Source organism: Salarias fasciatus, chromosome 14 (assembly GCF_902148845.1).
Source record: "Salarias fasciatus chromosome 14, fSalaFa1.1, whole genome shotgun sequence".
NCBI lineage: Eukaryota > Metazoa > Chordata > Actinopteri > Blenniiformes > Blenniidae > Salarias > Salarias fasciatus.
This window is the reverse complement of record NC_043758.1, coordinates 30699220-30717855: the sequence shown is the minus strand read 5'-3', so window position 1 is coordinate 30717855 and position 18636 is coordinate 30699220. Positions and strand designations below refer to the sequence as shown.

The following is an 18636-nucleotide window of genomic DNA, read 5'->3' as shown; positions in this document are numbered from 1 at the left end:
AAACAGATATTCATGACTGAACTCATTGTTAGTGTGCCAAAGGATTGTTTAGATTAGAATAGAAATAATTAATTATTCTTAGAGGGAAATTCTTTGAGTTTGGACTTGATTCATTGTAGTTTGTATGTTCTCCCTGTGGCTTGACTAGTGTGCGTGTGTGTGTGTGTGTGTGTGTGTGTGTGTGTGTGTGTGTGTGTGTGTGTGTGTGTGTGTGTGTGTGTGTGTGTGTGTGTGTGTTCTTGTATTTCTATCCTTGTCGGGGCCAAATGTCCCCACAAGGATAGCAAAACGTGGAACGACGTGCCTTGTGGGGACCTTTTTCCGGTCCTAAGTAGGAGAAACAGTGTTTTCTTGACCATGTTGTTGTTACTGAAAAAAGTAAAAGTGCAAAAACATTTCTTTAGGGTTAGGCTTTGTTGTGGTGTGGGTTAGGGTTAGGGTAAGGGTCAGGGTTAGGGGCTAGACATGAATGGGAGTCAATGGACGGTCCCCACAAGGATAGAAATACAAGACTGTGTGTGTGTGTGTGTGTGTGTGTGTGTGATGAACTGTGAGTTGTTATTGTCAGCTGGATTAAGAGCTATAATAAAATGGAACAAATAGATAAACCAGAACATTCTAAGTCACAAAGCACTTCCTCACAAGAGGCGAGTGGAACACTCATTTTTTTTGTCATCTTCGTTACCAACACTCAACTTTTCTAATGTTTTATCATGGTTGCTTTATTTTCATGATTAGCCTTGGGTGAAGTAAATGCATGAATATGAAACTGTATGGATTTATATTAGAAATGATCATTTTAGTGTCTGAAGGCTTTTGGTTCAGTCCTTTATTCTGTGCTTTCTATTTTTCCTTGGTGAGATACGAAACTCAGAAGTTTCTCCTGAAAACACAGTGTGTGCATGAATGGATGAACATGACCGGCCTATAAAGCGGCACATTATTGAGATATCTGTGCTCATTTAGTTGCATTTCAAACATCTCGCATCCTTTACGTTAGTGTGGTTGTGGTATATTGCATCCAGTAGAGGGCAGTGTTTGCTCTCAATCTCATTTAAAGGTGCTGTAGGCAGGATTTTGCTAGTCAATGCTAATTTTTCTGTGTTTTCTTTGGATTAAATGTTAGAGTATCCATTGATAATCCTTTAGGAGTGTAGCACAATTGCGCTACCGCGAGGGCGCAGCGTTTCCATCTGTCTCTGTTCTGAGCTGAAAAGGAATCTTGACAGCTCCAGGTATCTTTGACCAATCAGAAGAACCCCTGAGGCTCTAACCGTGATTGGTCGAGGGGCATTTGTCACACGTTCTTGTGGGAGTGGCTTAACTTGCGTAAGGGCGTGATGTCAGAGAAAACAGGACAGGATTGGCTGTGCTGGGTTTCAAATCGCCATCTTAGATGGGTCAAATCGCCATCTTGCTTAGGTAAACCTAAGCAAGATGGCGGAGATGCTGAATCCTGCCTACAGCACCTTTAATTTACTTCTTTTCTATTGCTTCTTTGTTCCAGTGTCTTGGTAATTTTGTAGATTTGTTTCATGTAACATTTGCAGTCTTTCCTCGAAGACATCTAACTTTTCTATCATATTTGTTAATATTACTGGTGGCATAGAAGCTGTACTGCTCCACACTGCCCCCTCAGGTCATCAGTGGTATTACCCTGTTTCATACACATCTTTAACTTCAACAGACTTAATAAATGCAGCAGATGAACAGAAGGTCTGTTTTTGAACTTAAATTATCTTTGAGACTGCGTAAGTCGTAAAATTGATCATATATGTGAAGTCTTTCAGGGCTGTATGAGATCAGGTAAACGTGAATATTGCTGTAAGATTTGTGACTTAAAAAAACAAATGGCTGATGCTCGTTGGTTTGATTCATTAAATGAGGTTTTCACCTAATTTTTCTGAATTTATTACAATTTTTTACACATTTTATTTACATTATACTTCTTGATTTTTTTTCATTCCGCTTCAATCCTGAGTGCTCTTAATAAAATCCTACAGATCTGATTTCAGAGCCGTTTCTTTATACTCCAAAAAAAAAGGGATGCAATGATACTAATACCAGTATTATACCTGTTTGGAGATTCTTTAATATTAATGATAATGACAAAAGTAAGACTGACTAAAAAACCTCAAACTGAAGCTCAGATTTGACCTGGAATGACTCATGTAGGCTCACACGTGACGTTGAGGTTGATCTTTTGGGGGGGTCTTGTCCCCGTCGCAGGCCCGAGCTCTCCCTGCAAGGTAATATTGCTGCCTATGTCAACCAGTCACACCCAGCACTCAAACACCGATGAACGCCTGTTGATGAGGAATAAATCATCACTCCTCTAACCGCTCCCATCGTCCTCCCCGATCGGTGCCGTGGCTGAAATGTCAGCGGACACCAGGAGGAGGATGATCAGGAGTCTGGACGAGGCAAGGTGCCCCCCCGCCCCCCGTCTGTACCTCAGTCTGTGCGAGCGTGGACGTCTCATGGCCACAATAGAGAGGAAAGGTCAAGCTAAAAATATCAGGCCAAAAATCCATGCGCCAGTCAAACAGGGGGAGGAAGTGGTTTTCATCATTGCCGCTTTCGCCAAATGAAACCTTTTTAATGTTCCGTCAGTGCTTCATTCTAACCACAGCCAGGAGCTCGTGTCCATATGTTCATACGGCAAAAGACTGACGAACTGCGGTCAAATGGAGTCAGTTGGGTTGACGGAGCGAATTTCACTTCATTTTTTTAAACGTCACACTTTGAGGAAAGAAAGCAAAGGCACAAAAACACAAAAATGGTGTGTTTTCACTTTAAAATGTCATGTAGAGTGGGCCTTAGATGTGGAAACTGCGCTGTTATGCTGTAAAACCTGCTTTAGTTATTACACCGTCGTGAGACAAGTTAGTTTTACCCGACCGATGGTGTGTTGTTGCAACAACACACCATCGGTCGGGTAAAACTAACAGGAAAAGAGTCTTCAAGTGAGGATTTGTTGTTCTATTCATGCAGCAAATCACACAAGTGCTCTCATTTCCACTGATCGATCTTTAGTGTTGTTAGTACAAATGTACAAACTCAACAATTTTTCCCTGCTACTAAAATAGGTCTGTAAATCTTCAAAATGAAAAAGAAGCACTTCACAGCATTGAGTCCAAACACCTGCTGCTTCACCGAGTTTAACCGACTCAAACCAGATGAAGACGGGTAAACGTCTCAGCGCTGCTTCTCTTCGCTCCTTTTCAAACAGGGACTTTGTGCTCTCCTTCACTTTTTGTAGAGATTGCAAATGTGGGCTTCTGAAAGAGCTGAAAGGAGAAGCGTTTCTGTGGATCGTTGCGGTTTTGTTTGGGGTTCATTTCTCCCCTCCCCCGCAGACTTCCACGGCCTCCCACAGGTTCGGGTCTTAAATAATTGAATCCTTGCTTCGTCTGTAAGGCTGGAAATAGCTTCACTTCAAAACATGGCAGAGTTTTGTCTCCCAAATTCGGGGCACCGGGGAAATAAGGTGGAACGCGGCACTCCTGCCTCGTGTTGATGCTCTGGGCGGCGGCTCTCCAGCACACCTCCGGTTATTACCACTTGTGCTGCAGTGGCATCAATTCTTAATGGCGCTTTGCTTGTTAACATTTAAAGCGAAACCCCTTTTGTGTGTCGCCGGAAAGATTTGCGCAGACAGTTTTTAATTTGCTTGGTCAATAATCAGCGCTGCGCAGCAAAAAGACCCAGGACATCAGGTTCTATCAGACTGTGTTTTATCACACCATTTTACATTGTATTGTATTAAATACCAGTTGTGTCATATATCATAGATCATATCGCAGCAGATCCTATGGTATTGTTTGCCTTGCATTATATTATATTCCATTATGTCTCATTGTCTTGCATAATAACTGAATATATCTTAATGAAGCTTTATTATCGACCGTAATAATCAATTGTAAAATCATCCTTTGTGTATAACAGTGGGTAATTTGTTGAGTTTACAGAGGCAGCGGGTGTAGGTGTGTGCATGGCACTGAGGATTTCTGAATGAAGCGGCGTGCAGAGTCTGACTGCTCTGATGTGAACAACACAGCTCATAAGTTGTTGAAAGCAACTGTTGAAAAGTCGAGTCACGTCAGCTCTGTTTTCGGCAGAAGCTTGCAAACCTCCATGAATCTGATGGATTTTTGCTTCTTAAGCTCAAAGCTTAAGCAGCTCGATGTACTTTAGTGATAAAACTAAACCTGATTAAATAGTCTGAAATTTGCATTAGTTTTTCTTGGAATAACAAGCTGGTTGCAGAAACATCAAAAGATTCCTAAAATCCACAAACGTGTCTTGAATCCTTAACTGTCATAATATCTGCGTTGTTGTTGAAGAAAGACCTTCAAAATGTTTGTATTCCGTCGTGCTGCTGATCAGTGAGGAGGCAGAGTTGGATCACTGGGCCGGTGTCTGCGCCGCAGAAGCCTTTCTCCTGAACCCACCGGTGGATGGCAGAGATCCTAAATCAGATAAGTCAGCTCATCGGAGGTTTAGGCTTGAATCGATACGTCCTAACATGAAGGCGCCGCCGCAACTTAACAACAGTATCGACCTCTTGTTTTGCAGCTGTATTGTCCAAAAAAATGCAAGTCGCGGCTCACTGTGCGCCGCTGGGTGAACGCGTGAGTATTGTGTATTTATCCAGCGTGGGGATCAATGTGTGACCGTCCTGCAGCTGGTGTGTGAGGCGCTGGCCGGTGCCGTGCGGTTCTGCCTGAAGCGGTGAGCCGGGCTCCTGCTCCAGCGTTCCCTGTCTCTTTAAGCGGCTCTCGGCTCTCTCTGCATTGCCTGGCAACTGAAAGCTGTAGCAGCTCCCCGAGAAGTTAAATTGCATCAGTAGGCGATTAATATCGCAGCAGCGAGCGGCCCTGTCAGGTGGTCGCTCGCTCCGGAGGAAAAAGTGCCTCTCTCTTTTCACCTGTTGCAAACAGGATTTTGAGTCATTTCTTCTATGTGACACCACAGAGGCTGCAGCGGGGAGAGCGTTTACCCTTCTGTTCTGGGTTAAAAATCCATCCTGCCATCCTTCCAGGTTAGGGCTCTCAGCTTTGTGAAGGCAGAGGGTTGTCTTTTAATCATCACTAGTGTGTGAGCCCTGAAACTCTGTAGCATGTAGTGCAGCTCGGAATCAAACACTGGTATCGGTACCGCTGCTTCCTTCGTATCGAAGGATAAGGAAATGTTCCGTTGTTGAATTTCTTTTTGGCTGCAAGTCAACAAGTGGAAGCCACGCAGAGAAGGATGGGTTTCACTAAGTCATCCCTGCGAGTCTGCTGTCACCACAGCTCCCCGGCAGCCCTCCTCCTCGACCACCGGCTCCGCCAGGCCATGAATAATTACACCATTAATGACCGTCTCTGCTGCGGCCCAACAGTAGCTGATTAGGATGAAACCAGATTGCGCTGCAGCGCCTCACGCTAATGGGTGGGGAAAGCACCACCGCTCACAGGCTGAAGGGATTCCAGGGGAAACAGGCTGCGCTGTGACCGTGAGGCGTGTTTACACCTTCACTGTGACTCCAATCAGTGCTGACACCTGACACGAACAGATTCTGTTTTCGCCCCGAGTCGGATGAAAAACGCAGCATCTGAAGATCCGACAGGAGAACAACAGAAAATATTTTATTTTTTTGTTTTTTCTCCTACAAACCATTTTTTAAGACTTTAAGTGACATTTGGATATAGCATCTGTGACCACTAGATGTTCCAGTTATTTTCCTCTTATTCCTGCTGAAAATGAAGATAACACTTTATAAAGAGCACAGTGATAAAACGCTGTGACAGATTTTCTGAATTTCCTCTCCTTCTTTCCCTGTCTCCAGATGTGTGTGTGTCAGCCTGCACTGATCATTTCAGCTGTTTTTCCTTGATTAAAACTCGTCGGCAGACTGTGTGGGCGAGAACTTCACCTGACGTGTTCAGAGCGACTTCTACTACCACTGCCGCCACGGATGGATTAACTCTTAATGACATTTCCCTTCCCTGCTCTCTGCCTTCAGAGCTTCTTGCTTCCTCCGGTGAATGCTTCACTCTTCCTTACATAACTGCGCCTCAGCAGGAAGCGAGCGCTCCGGTGTGGCTGTGCAGCCTTTAATGACTCACACTCGGAGCTGTGTGTGTGTGTGTGTGTGTGTGTGTGTGTGTGTGTGTGTGTGTGTGTGTGTGTTTGTGTGTGTGCGCACCCAGCTTTACTATCAACTTCTCCATGAATGAAGAAAGAAACCAGCTCGTCATGACGAGGCGAAAATAGGCAGACATCGATTGTGTTCGTCTATTTTTGAGCGCTTGAAAAGCTAAAAACGGAGAATAATGTTGGAGGCTTTCTTCCAGCTTGGGATTCGGTCCTCCACCAGATGGGATGGCTCTCCTCGGTCTGGTTGGACCGCGGCGTTGCTCAGTTCAGTCCCTGCTTGGCGGCGTTTCCCTGTCCTGTGGTCGGAGTACGTCTTGTTAGCATCTCTCTCTCTCTCTTCTTCCAGCGGGTCAGGGCCAACCGTTTCCAGTGAAAACGCTAAACTTTCATTGCGTTTTCGGTGTCCGTTTGCATGGTGACGATGCAAACTCTGCCTCATTGTCTCAAAGTGAAGATTTCAAAACTGTCAAGTTATTTCATTACTACTTTACACTTTAGTCTTCTATTGCCTCGACATCGATACGCGTCTCTTTTTAATCACAGTTTTCCGATATCCAGGATATCCAGCTACGGCAGGAAGCTCCTTCCTCTGGCAGCACATAATCTCAAACCCTCCGACGCTCCGTGACAGGCGGCGCTGATTAAAGTGCCCCTCTGCTAATAAACAACGCGGCGTCAGTTCCATCCAGGCGACGGCATCGACCCCTCCGAGCGGCTGCCGAGTATCGCATTACCCTGATTTACCCGGCCGAGCTGCAGCTGGGAGTGAATATATGGATTAGCTTCATATGAGGGGATGTAAGGCAGGGGAGTTCAGCGTGACCTCTCACTGCATCTGGACCGGATTCATACGTCTGAGGGAAACTCGCCGCTGAGGAGTAAGTGACAGGTTCTCCTAATTTTCCTTTGTACTTCTACATATACACACAGCATCCTGTTAATGTTGTTTTTTTCATTTGGAGGGGGGGGGGGGTTGACTGCATTTCAACTGCACATTTTTTTTTAACTTGTTTTAATAAAAACAGAAAATAAAAGGAGAGCTCTCATAAATTGTCGTCCTGCTTTAGTATGATTAGAAAGTGCAAAATGTGAACATCCTCTTGCACGTACTTCAAATTTGTCTTTTTCAACCTCAGTCTCATTGTTTTTTTCTGTCTTTTTGTCAGACTAACTTAATAAGCTCTTTTAATTGAATTCCAGTTTATTTCATTTGCATAAATGTTTGAACAGCAACAATGTTTCCAAAGCGCAAAAATGCAAATTGTTGAAATGTCTGGATGGTGCACAATACTTACAGTGAGAATTAAAGAAATAAACATGAATGAAGTTAATTTTTAAGCATTGCTGTTGATTCCATCCATCCACCGAAAACATCAATTGAAAAATGTTGCTTTGTTTCAAACAATTGGATGATGAACTCCTACTAATTGTAATTATTTGTAATTCTACAGAAGAAGTCTTCAAAACTGTCAAATTTATATATTTGAATCATTCTTTTGAATAAAAAAAATAGGATTTATTTGTGTTAATATTTGTGCCCTCTGTCCCCCGGACGCCCTGGAAAAGCCCCTCCGGTCTTTAGGAATGTTTCAGTCACTTCCTTGTTTGTGCGGCGCTGGTGGCTCTGGGTTTCTGGTCTGTAACAGGAAGAGAACAGAGCCAGTTCAACCTGTTCTCTGGCCTCTGGAATGTGCTTACATTTCTCTCCGTTTCATATTAAAAGGCTCGGGGTTGTTCTTCAGGACGTTGGCACCGTGTCACCCATGGATGAGATGTCAGAGTTGTGAAAGCTTTTTGAAAACTGCCAAATGAACCTTTGTGCGAGAGCTTTTTAAAAGTATTAATTGTGAAACACAGAAGAGTTTTATTATATATACACTTTTTAATACAATATTACCATTTTATTCTGTTTCTAAATTTCTAAAAACTTGATTAGATTGATCAACAATTTGATTCCTTTTTGGGATCTGTTTATTTATAGATGTCAAGAACCCAAAGATTTTCAAAGAAATGACAACCGTCATGGTTGTCTAGATTCTTTCTGCATTTGAAAGTAAAATTGTGAGCCTACAATCTGATGAATGGATACTTCTTGTATATTTTCTGGTTGCAGATGATTTATTGCCTTCCACATTATTTGAGCTGTTGAACATTTCACAGCGTGTGTAAATGTTAATAGTTGTTGTTGTGCTCCTGATGACTAACATCATAAATCTAATTTTCGCTGGCTGGATGGTTAGCGGAGACAGCTAAGTCTGCAGGGTAAGATAAGGGAGTGCGAGTATGAAATGTGGAGGGATTTAATATCTAAAACCTTCCGCATGTTAAAGAGTTTTGAACATCTTATCATATTAAGATATCTGACTCCAGCGATTGAGCTCCTGTTGTCTCTCGGTGGCAGACTGACCACTTCCTCATTCTTCATCTCCGGCTTCCCTCAGACAAGTGTTTGGCTCGTCTCTCTCTGCTCCAACACATCTGATATCACCCAGGGAGTCTCTTAATTTCCAACCTCTTCATTTTTATCTGATTTTATCAGTTTAGTTTTAAAGTGTTCCACCAGAGCTGAAAGGTTTTCTGGTCCTGCTCCCAGCAGGCACTTAGACTTAAGCATGTTTGAAAAGCCTCTTTGGAGAAACAGCGTAGTCCAAGCTGTAAGTTCCAGCTGCAGAAACATTGAAAACACTGTGATTTTCCTGCAGGGCCACTAGTGGGCTCTGTTGTTTGTTTTTGTAACGAAACCACAACACTTATGAAGAATAAGCTATAATCATTCACAATGGTGAGCATGAGGACGTTTACATGGACAGACGACCAGGTTGGATCGTTGCCCTGAGAGACGTTCTGCTGTGAAACGATCAGGAGAACATGGACTGGGAGTCCAGGGCACTTTCATATGTGGTCCTAAATCAGACATGTATATGATGTTTTTCCAACGCAACCTCAATCACATTTAACCTGACTTTTACATCATTTAAATGAGATATTAATCACAGTTCTGAATCAGAGGAGGTGAAAATCATAAAGATCACACTTTTCTGCATCCACACATGCGTCCGATGCAGCGATAGTGGCCACCACTCCACACACCCGCAGAGGGTGGAGTTTCTAGCAGCTGGGTTAATAATTGAGCTGTTAAAATTTAATAAACAAATGTGAGAAAAACAAAGGAAAGAAGATGATTTTATAAAATGAGCTTATGTTTTAATGATGGCTGTGAGTGAAGCAGTGGCGGCCTCCTCTCAACAGGTGACATGTCACTGTGGGGTTTGGCTCATTGACAGTGGACTGGAATGTAGGGGAGATCAGACTTTTGTGTCCATGTATTCCTCATAATGGCATGCTGGGATCCATCCAAGTCCAACGAGTAAAAATGTTCTGTAGTGTATCATGGTCTTTGAAGTACGTTCATTTCAGTCCCTCATCGCAGTCGTTTCATCTCTCACCTGCAGCTAATGAGCCATTTAATGTTGCGCCATGAAGCTCCTGCTGCACATTTTATGCTGATGTGTCTTAAAGCAGATTCATTACGCTGCAATTTTAAAGTCAATGATTTGGATCCGAGTTGTTGTGTTTGCAGAGCTCTTGATGGCGATGGAGGTTGGTGGGGGTCATAGGACACACGGTGGAAACCGTGTGGGTGGATTAGTGATCTGACAATTCTGACCATCGTTTTCCCGGTCAACTCTCCGTTAGTTGTCATGGCGGTGCTGCCACATGAATTGACTTTGTAGACTCATCAAGAAGCCGTTTGTTCCTGTAATCTTCACACAGACCCACACCCCCACCCCACACAGCTTCATTGACTTTCTCCGTTTTTAACTTACAGAAACCCTTTCATCGTATATTGCATGCACAGGGAGAACATGAATACCTAAGACAGGGAATCCCCTGTCTCTATTCCATCAGTGATTGATGGCCTGATGCATTAATCAAGATGTGGGGCCTGTTGACAATACCACGATCAGGGATTAAGCCGGGATATCTTGGTTATCTTGGATGAACTAATCCATGATCCAGTTGCATGAAAGTAGGATTGAGTAAAGTGAGGTATGTTTTGACATACCGCGTGGGGGGTGTGGAGGAGCGACAGAGTGGGTATGGACATCATCAAAGGAGACTGCAGAGCTCCGCCCTCCTCATGTTCCTACATGAACTTCCTGTTCTGCTGGAGAGAAGGACGCCACTCTGGTTTTCATGATGAATCCATGAGTCTGTGATCAATCGCAGGGGTCTGTTAAAGAAATTGTCTGGACTGCACACAGTTGCTGCGACACCTTCTTGTTTTCTATGAAGATGTTTGACATTGAGCTTCACTGAAGAAGGAAGTTGGCAGATAAGTTGAGTTTTTGCCATTAGAACTGGTTGAGAAACTGCTGAATGAAGGCACATGCGTTAAAAGTGTTTTGTTTGGGGACCAAATACGCTGAGTGGAAACCTCTGGTTGCAGACTGTATAGACCTGCTTAGTAATATAATGCAGCTGGAGGCTTGAAGGTGTTCCTGTAGTGGTTACTGGGGACAGCTGCACAGTTTTCTATTGTCAACTCTGCACTGAATTTTACCTGAAAAAGTGTGATTGAGCCCACCTTTCACGGACAACCCCAATCAGCAAAGCTCATGTTGGGTGATAAAGTTTTCAGCAGCAATCAAAACTTTGTTTTTAATCATCACACCTAGTGAGCAATTAAAGACCTTCCTGTTTATGGACGAGACCCAAACAAGACAAAGGTGTCAGACAGGTCCCAAAATAATTACCAGCGATAATTAATCCTTCGGAGGGAGCGAACCCAGACAGGCGAGTGGAGTTGAACTCAGTCAGCCTCTCTCCCCGAGAGACACCGCAAATCACAGCAGAGACTCGCTCGCATGTTCCTGGGATGCAGCGATAATAATTGGAAGTTGTTGGTGCGGATGTTTGGGGGAGGCTGTCGGAGGTATTATTAGAAACAAACTGTGTTAACTGCAGACTGCATCACTTTTTAAAAGGATATTTTTGCCTTTAGTTACATTATGAATATGAATCCTAGATATTCAGTCTTTTGACATTAACTTAAACAAAAGAAGTTGATGTCCGAGTCTCTCGCTCTCTCTCTCACTTTTGGTTTCAGAGACTGTGTTCACAGCTGTTCAGCAGATATCTGGAGAAGAATGGAGTTTAATAATTCCTTTGTCGTTCACAGATTGAAGTAATGAATATCTCAGAGCTCTAATGGAGTTGCTGTTACCAGAAAAGATAGTATTTACCATAGTAGAGATACTGCTTACCCTGTATCCTGAACTGAAAGTCCCACTTTTGTTGTTGTTATTCAGCTGGTCATATGACTTACAGTGCTGGCCAAAAGTATTGACACCCCTGCAATTCTGTCAGATAATGCTCAATATCTCCCAGAAAATGATTGCAATCACAAATGCTTTGGTATTAATATCTTCATTTATTTTGCTTGCAATGAAAAAGCACAAAAGAGAATGAAAAAAGTCAAATCAATTATCGTTTTACACAAAACTCCAAAAAAGGGCCGGACAAAAGTTTTGGCACCCTCAGCCTAATACTTGGTGGCACAACCTTCAGAGAAAATAACTGCGAACAACCGCCTCCGGTAACCATCAATCAGTTTCTCACAATGCTCTGCTGGAATTTTAGACCGTTCTTCTTTGGCAAACTGCTCCAGGTCCCCGAGAATTGAAGGGTGCCTTCTCCAAACTGCCATTTTGAGATCTCTCCACAGGTGTTCTATGGGATTTAGGTCTGGACTCATTGCTGGCCACTTCAGAAGCCTCAGTGCTTTCTCCCAAACCATTTTCGAGTGCTTTTTGAAGTGTGTTTTGGGTCATTGTCCTGCTGGAAGACCCATGACCTCTGAGGGAGACCCAGCTTTCTCACACTGGTCCCTAAATTACGCTGCAAAATTTGTTGGTAGTCTTCAGACTTCATAATGCCACGCACACGGTCAAACAGTCCAGTGCCAGAGGCAGCAAAGCAACCCCAAAACATCAGGGAGCCTCCGCCATGTTTGACTGTAGGGACCGTGTTCTTTTCTTTGAAGGCCTCGTTTGCTTTCTTCTAAACTCTTTGTTGATGCCTTTTCCCAAAAAGCTCTATTTTTGTCTCATCTGACCAGAGAACATTCTTCCAAAACGCTGTTGGCTTTCTCAGGTAAGTTTTGGCAAACTCCAACCTGGCTTTTTTATGTCTCTGGGTCAGAAGTGGGTCTTCCTGGGTATCCTACCATAAAGTCCCTTTTCATTCAGACGCCGACGGATAGTCCGGGTTGACACTGTTGTACCTCGGACTGCAGGACACCTTGAACTTGTTTGGCTGTTAGTCGAGGTTCTTTATCCACCATCCGCACAATCTTTCGTTGGAATCTCTCGTCGATTTTTCTTTCTCGTCCACATCTAGGGAGGTTAGCCACAATGCCATGGGCTTTAAACTTCTTGATGACACTGCGCACTGTAGACACAGGAACATTCAGGTCTTTGGAGATGGACTTGTAGCCTTGCCTTACACAATTTAGAGAAGCATCACATGATTTGTCAAAGGGTGCCAATACTTTTGTCCACCCCTTTTTTATGTTTGTTGTGGAATTATATCAAATTTGGCATTTTGGCAATTTGTTTAGTGGTTTCTATTGAAGAACAAAAACAAATGAACATTTTAATAACAAATCATTTGTAATTGCAATCATTTTCTGGGAGAAATTGAGCATTATCTGACAGAATTGCAGGGGTGTCAATACTTTTGGCCAGCACTGTATACTAAGAAATGATTTGCAGATCAAAATATTGTATTTCGTAGGTTTTGTCCAAATTGTCTTGATATGCTAAAGTTTTCAGAGTTCTTTTCACTGGACCTAAGGTGTCGTATTTTCCGACCTGATAGTCTGAACATACGGCGCTGTGTCCGTCTGACTGTTGTCGGCAACAGGCGAGCGTGGAGACAATGACGGCGAGTCTGACTCTTCTGTCTGCAGGTGAAGCAGATCATGGAAGAAGCCGTGACTAAGAAGTTTGTCCACGAGGACAGCAGCCACATCATCGCTCTGTGCAGTAAGTACTCACTGCTCTTCTCTCTCCCAGCGCGCGCACACACACACAAACACACACACACACACACAGACGCTCTCATTGAACTCCTCAGCAGGTGACTTGCTGCTGCTTCACCATCAAGGACGTGGCTTGACGTCACTGCAGCCACATCAATGGAAAATTAGTAATCGCAGTGCAGCTAATGGCTGTACAAAACCCAGGCTTTTTAAGCTCTGTGTGTGTGTGCGTGTGTGCGTGTGTGCGTGTGTGCGTGCATGCGTGTTTTAAATGAGTAGTGATACAGCAGTCTGTCTCCACCAGTCACGTCTGATGAGCCACAACAGAACAAACATCTGAAATGTGATCATTTAGCATGTTTCTTGTTGTTGCAGTGATCATATTTCTCAGCCTCTTTTCCTTTCTTTCATCACTGTGATTTGCGTTTTTTTCTGAGTTTTATTATTCGTAACTGTTGGAAAGAATCAGTGGGATTCTGTTGCAGTAGAATATTGATCATATCGTTCTCACTGGATTCTACTGACATTCACCTCTGTCTGGATCTGACCGTGCAGACCCATCTCGAAATATCGACCAGTCCGAGTGGCAGTGAGTTTGAGGAGGTTTTGAAGTGAGCTTTACCTGCTTTATGAGTCCTTTAATGGAGACAGACAGCGTCCAGGCACACAGAGACTGTGAGGTTATGAGAATTTTCTCCCTGAATGTGTGACATTGATCCTCTAATCTCGTGAGAAATTCAGTGTGAAGAGATGTAAAACTCGAACTGCGACCCTGATTCACAGCTGTGCTCAAACAACATGAACTCAAAACATGAATATGGCACACGGATCAGATGGTTAAAGGATGATTCAATTGTTTTCCTCTGTCAGGAGAGGTTTAGTTTTCACTTACAACTCACAACATATGGACAGGTTTAGAGTTTAAACTTAGGAGGTTACCAGATGCTGGGATATTTAAAAAGTGATTTAACTTTCAGTGAGATCCAGATCATGTTTTAGATCTGAAATCCAGAAAAGTAGATTTGTCGAATATTCTCATGAATTGGAATAAAGCTCAAAATGTTGGCAGGTTGCATTTGTCCCAGTACTCTCTGTGTTTTATACACTGAGCAGTGGAATTTACTATAATTGAATGAGTCTGACTGCATTAAAAGTGGGTCAAGTTAAGGTATTTTATTCATCCAAACACCAGTATTCTTTCTCTTGCCTCACTGTACATCAGATTTGAATGTTCCTGGTAGATCCATTAATTTGAAATGCACAGAAATATAATTTATCACAGATCATTCTTTTTTTTATTGATATGTGTGGAGACTTAAAACCACACTTTTTTATCAGTTCTTTGGCGGGTCATGCGATTTTAAGCTTTTGGGAAGCGTGTTGCATGTGAAAATATGGCGGGACATATAAGGGATGCGCCGATACCGACACCAGTACGTAAAAACGTACAAGATCCCAGATACACTCATTCACAGCGAGCTGGAGTGTGTGGCGGCACACAGGGAGCTCCGTGTCTCCATCAGCAGCAGTTTATATGTGTTCTCTGCTGTGCTGTGAAAAAGTGGCATCGGTTCATCCATAGACGTTCATCCATGGGATGTTCACCAAGAGATGCATTTGGAAACTCGACAGCGATCACCTCTACTGCACGACTGATGGGGGATTTAAACTGCAGCCTTCCCACTGACAGATCCTCCGGAGGGGGACGTAGCCCTGGCTGCATCGGGCAGAAAACGTCTCATTGGACGCTTCAAGAGCTTCCATCATTTCTCACTCTGATAGTAAATGTCAGTGTCCATGGAAACGGCTTATTGTTCTTCACAAGTCAGCAGTTGTGTCGGCGGCGCACAGTCAAGCAGGAAACCATAAACACATGCCGAGTATGGCTCCATTGTCCCGGCTCGCCCCTCAGCCATCAGTCAGCAGGATTGACGCCGCTAATCTGGAGCTTTCAGCTTCTCACCTGGGATGATGGGACACTCCTGCTCCAACAGGTGGACGGTCATTAGTGACTCCGAATGACCCTTCAAATCAATAAATTGTTGGTTTCACAGGTGTCGGCAGGAGGAGGTTCATCTGAACCGAAGTCGCACACTCACACAGCCACAGTGTTTGACCCGGCTGCAGAGGCGAACATGCACCAACATGTACAGAAAAGCAGGCTGGGATAGTCTGCTGCAGCCGGGCGCCCTGCTTCCCTGTTTCCGTGGACATTCACATCTACACAACTTTTACTGTTCCAGCTCTGTGAGCTGCTCACGTTGGGTCTCACTGGCCGGCTGTGGTAAAGCAAAGTAGTGCAGCGGAATGGAACACACACACACAGGCCGAAAACCGGAGTCTCTCAATTGGATTTAATTCTTAAAGGTGCTGTAGGCAGGATTTTGCTAGTCAGTGCTAATTTTTCTGTGTTTTCTTTGGATTAAATGTTAGAGTATCCATTGATAATCCTTTAGGAGTGGAGCATAATTGCACTATTGCGATGGCGCAGCGTTTCCATCTGTCTCTGTTCTGAGCTGAAAAGGAATCTCGACAGCTCCAGGTATCTTTGACCAATCAGAAGAGCCCATGAGGCTCTAACCGTGATTGGTCGAGGGGCGTTCGTCACACGTTCTTGTGGGAGGGGCTTAACTTGCGTGAGGGCGTGATGTCAGAGAAAACAGGACAGGATTGGCTGTGCTGGCTTTCAAAATGCCATTTTAGATGGGTCAAATCGCCATCTTGCTTAGGTAACCCTAAGCAAGATGGCGGAGATGCGGAATCCTGCCTACAGCACCTTTAAGTCAAGAATTATGATTCTGCATACGAGGACAATTGCCATGTACCCCACGATATATGTTATGATATGATATCTTGTAAAACCTGCGTTTTGAATGTGGCTATACTGTAGTCGCTACACCACAGTGTTCTACTCTGACGACGAGGCGGCCACAGAATGAGTCTGTTCAAAGACTCAGACTAATCTAAATGTGGGTTCATCCTGTGGGAGATGAAGGCACCTTTAGTTCCCGTGAAGGTACGACTGAATGTTCCAGACCCTTCTGACCTGAGATTAGCCACCTGCACTGACATTCTCCCTGTAAATCTTAACAAATGTCTTCACTCTCACCCAAATGTCAGCTTTAATTACTCAGTTAGAAACACACACACGTGATGCTCTCCATTAGAAATCCATCTGATTGGGATTTCTCAGCGCTGGGGTCAAGCGACTGCTCCAGAATCCACACCCAGCCCTCTGAAGCAGTTGGTTTTAATTCTGCTCACTGTAGTGGACATTTCAGTTTCCTCCCTGACGTTTGCATCGGCTTATTTTCGTGAGACAAACAGCTGTGAGTCATCAGACAAATCTTGCAGGATGTCCACATGACCCCCTCAAGGAAATTACAGCGTGGCCCTGGTGAACTTTCAATGTGTGTGCTCGGCTCACACACGGTCAAATTAGACTGTGTGTGCGTGTGTGTGTGCGACAGAGGATGCCAGCTCATGGAGGATGTCGTCATCCTCTGCTCCATCCCTCATCTTCTAAATTCCCTCCACGAGTACAGATCTGAACGGAAATCCGTCCGTTATCTCACAGTCACACTCAAAACTCCGTCAGATGTGACTCCTTGTGGTCGGCCATGTTGTCATCTCCATCTTGTCATTCTTTGTGCTGTTAGCCTGCAGGCTAACTCAGCTGTGGCGTGAGCATAATGCTGGTTGATCATCAGCCTCCAGAGCTTCAGAGGGGGTGAAAGGTCAAACGATAATGTTAACCTTTGATGTGAGAGCGGAGATGAGTCCCGAAGCTCTGGCTTACCTTTCAGAGGCGCTGTTTCAGCAAAGGAGGCTCACCTCTGGAGCCAAACGTTGTTGTTGTTGTCCGTCTAGTCACGCAATGATTTGCTACGACTGTGGTGCTTTCTTCAAGGAGACGGGCTCTGAGCACTTTCTGAGTTTTGTATTCGCCTTTCTACGAGTCACAGCGTTTTTGAAAAGTTCTATCTTGGGAGCCGTTTTCGAAAAGGTGCATTTTCAGTGTCTCCTTGAACCCAAAACTCACTCACTTCACTTGAAGTCATGTTTGCCATGTTGTAACTGAGTTTCTCCTGTAAGTCCAGCTTCAGCCCCTCTGCTGTAGCTCCCTGAAGCTTTCATAAAATTACTAGTGCTGTCAATTTTAATCGCGATTAATCCATTGAGGTCTGCCAATTGGGTCAAAGAAAAGAACTAGAGGATAATAGTGTTTTTTCCTGACATTGGGACTGATTTATGAGGATTAGATTCTTCATTGCAATTAATCTCAACTTTAAAAAAGTTCATTGTTGACAGTTCTCCATGAATTAATCACGATTAAATTGCGATCAATGCGATTAAAACTGACAGCACTATAAATTACCTGTAAGAAAACATTTTCATTGTGTTTTTAACTTTGTTGAATTTCAGAACTAAACACATTTGAATCTTTAACAACGGTCTAATCTGCTGAGACACAAATAGCTCTTCCTCCTTTACGTTCAGGCAGCTGCTGAGACACACCAGGCTCTCCTCACTGTTGGAGGAGAGAGCTGCTCTTTTTGTCTGAATGATGAGGCCACTCAATAAAAAACAGTTTTTCACAGAAAAAATTTAGTGGTGGAGCTGCTCTACCACGTGCAGTAAATTCAAGTTCAGAACCAGCAGAGAACCTTCCAGTAACTTTTTATATGGAGGAACTGCTCATTTGATAATGTTCTTTAACATTGTCTCAGTTTAGCATTAGCTACAGGAAATGGAAACGACGGAGGTGGCGGCCGGTCTGTCTCTCAAAATAATGCTTCGTTAAAAAATTATACCGGAAACATTAACGCAAATCGTTAACTCGTCATCTTTACCAGCACACGTGTGAATGAGTGAAATGACAGACACTATGAAGCTTTTCAGTCCACTTAACTGTGTAATAACAAACAAGCAAACAAAGAATTAATGTCGAAAAACTGCCAACAAAACAGAGTACCAGTGAAAATAGCCAGGGTACTGATAAAAATGTTGATACAGCTGAACCTGGGAAAGCTGCCAACTGGGAAGACCCCATTTCTCAGTTTACAGTTTTCATGTGACAAAAACCAAACAGCAGTGCAGCCTAGAGGAAGAACAAAATGAGATCATCAGGTGTAGTTTCATGCATAATTCCATGTAGTTTCCAGTCAGTCGTTTTATAGGTCACAACATCAGCGTGCATTGTAGAAGATGTAATTGACGGTTAGTTTACACTGTGAAACACATTAGATTTCAATTATATACAGGGTTTAGGTTGAGTTCACGCTCTTGTTTTCATCCAGGGAGTGATTCATGTTGAGAAAACTACCCCAAGCTGCGTTCATGTCTGTTTTTATTTTTACACGTAGTTGACCATGCAGTTGTTGTACTACTGTTTTCTGTTTTACAAACTGGTTAAAGGTATTATGCAACACACAACACATACTGAC

General features: G+C 43.6%; 1 protein-coding gene across 2 annotated transcripts in view; it reads left to right on the top strand.

Moving 5' to 3' along the window:
* The window catches only part of sgsm2 (small G protein signaling modulator 2), a 73033-nt gene that overhangs the window by 949 nt on the left and 53448 nt on the right, over positions 1-18636 (top strand). For both annotated transcript variants that reach the window (XM_030109343.1, XM_030109342.1), the window contains exon 2: positions 13118-13193. In XM_030109343.1, coding sequence (XP_029965203.1) covers positions 13118-13193 — 76 coding nt within the window. The remainder of the gene's footprint in view (positions 1-13117; positions 13194-18636) is intronic.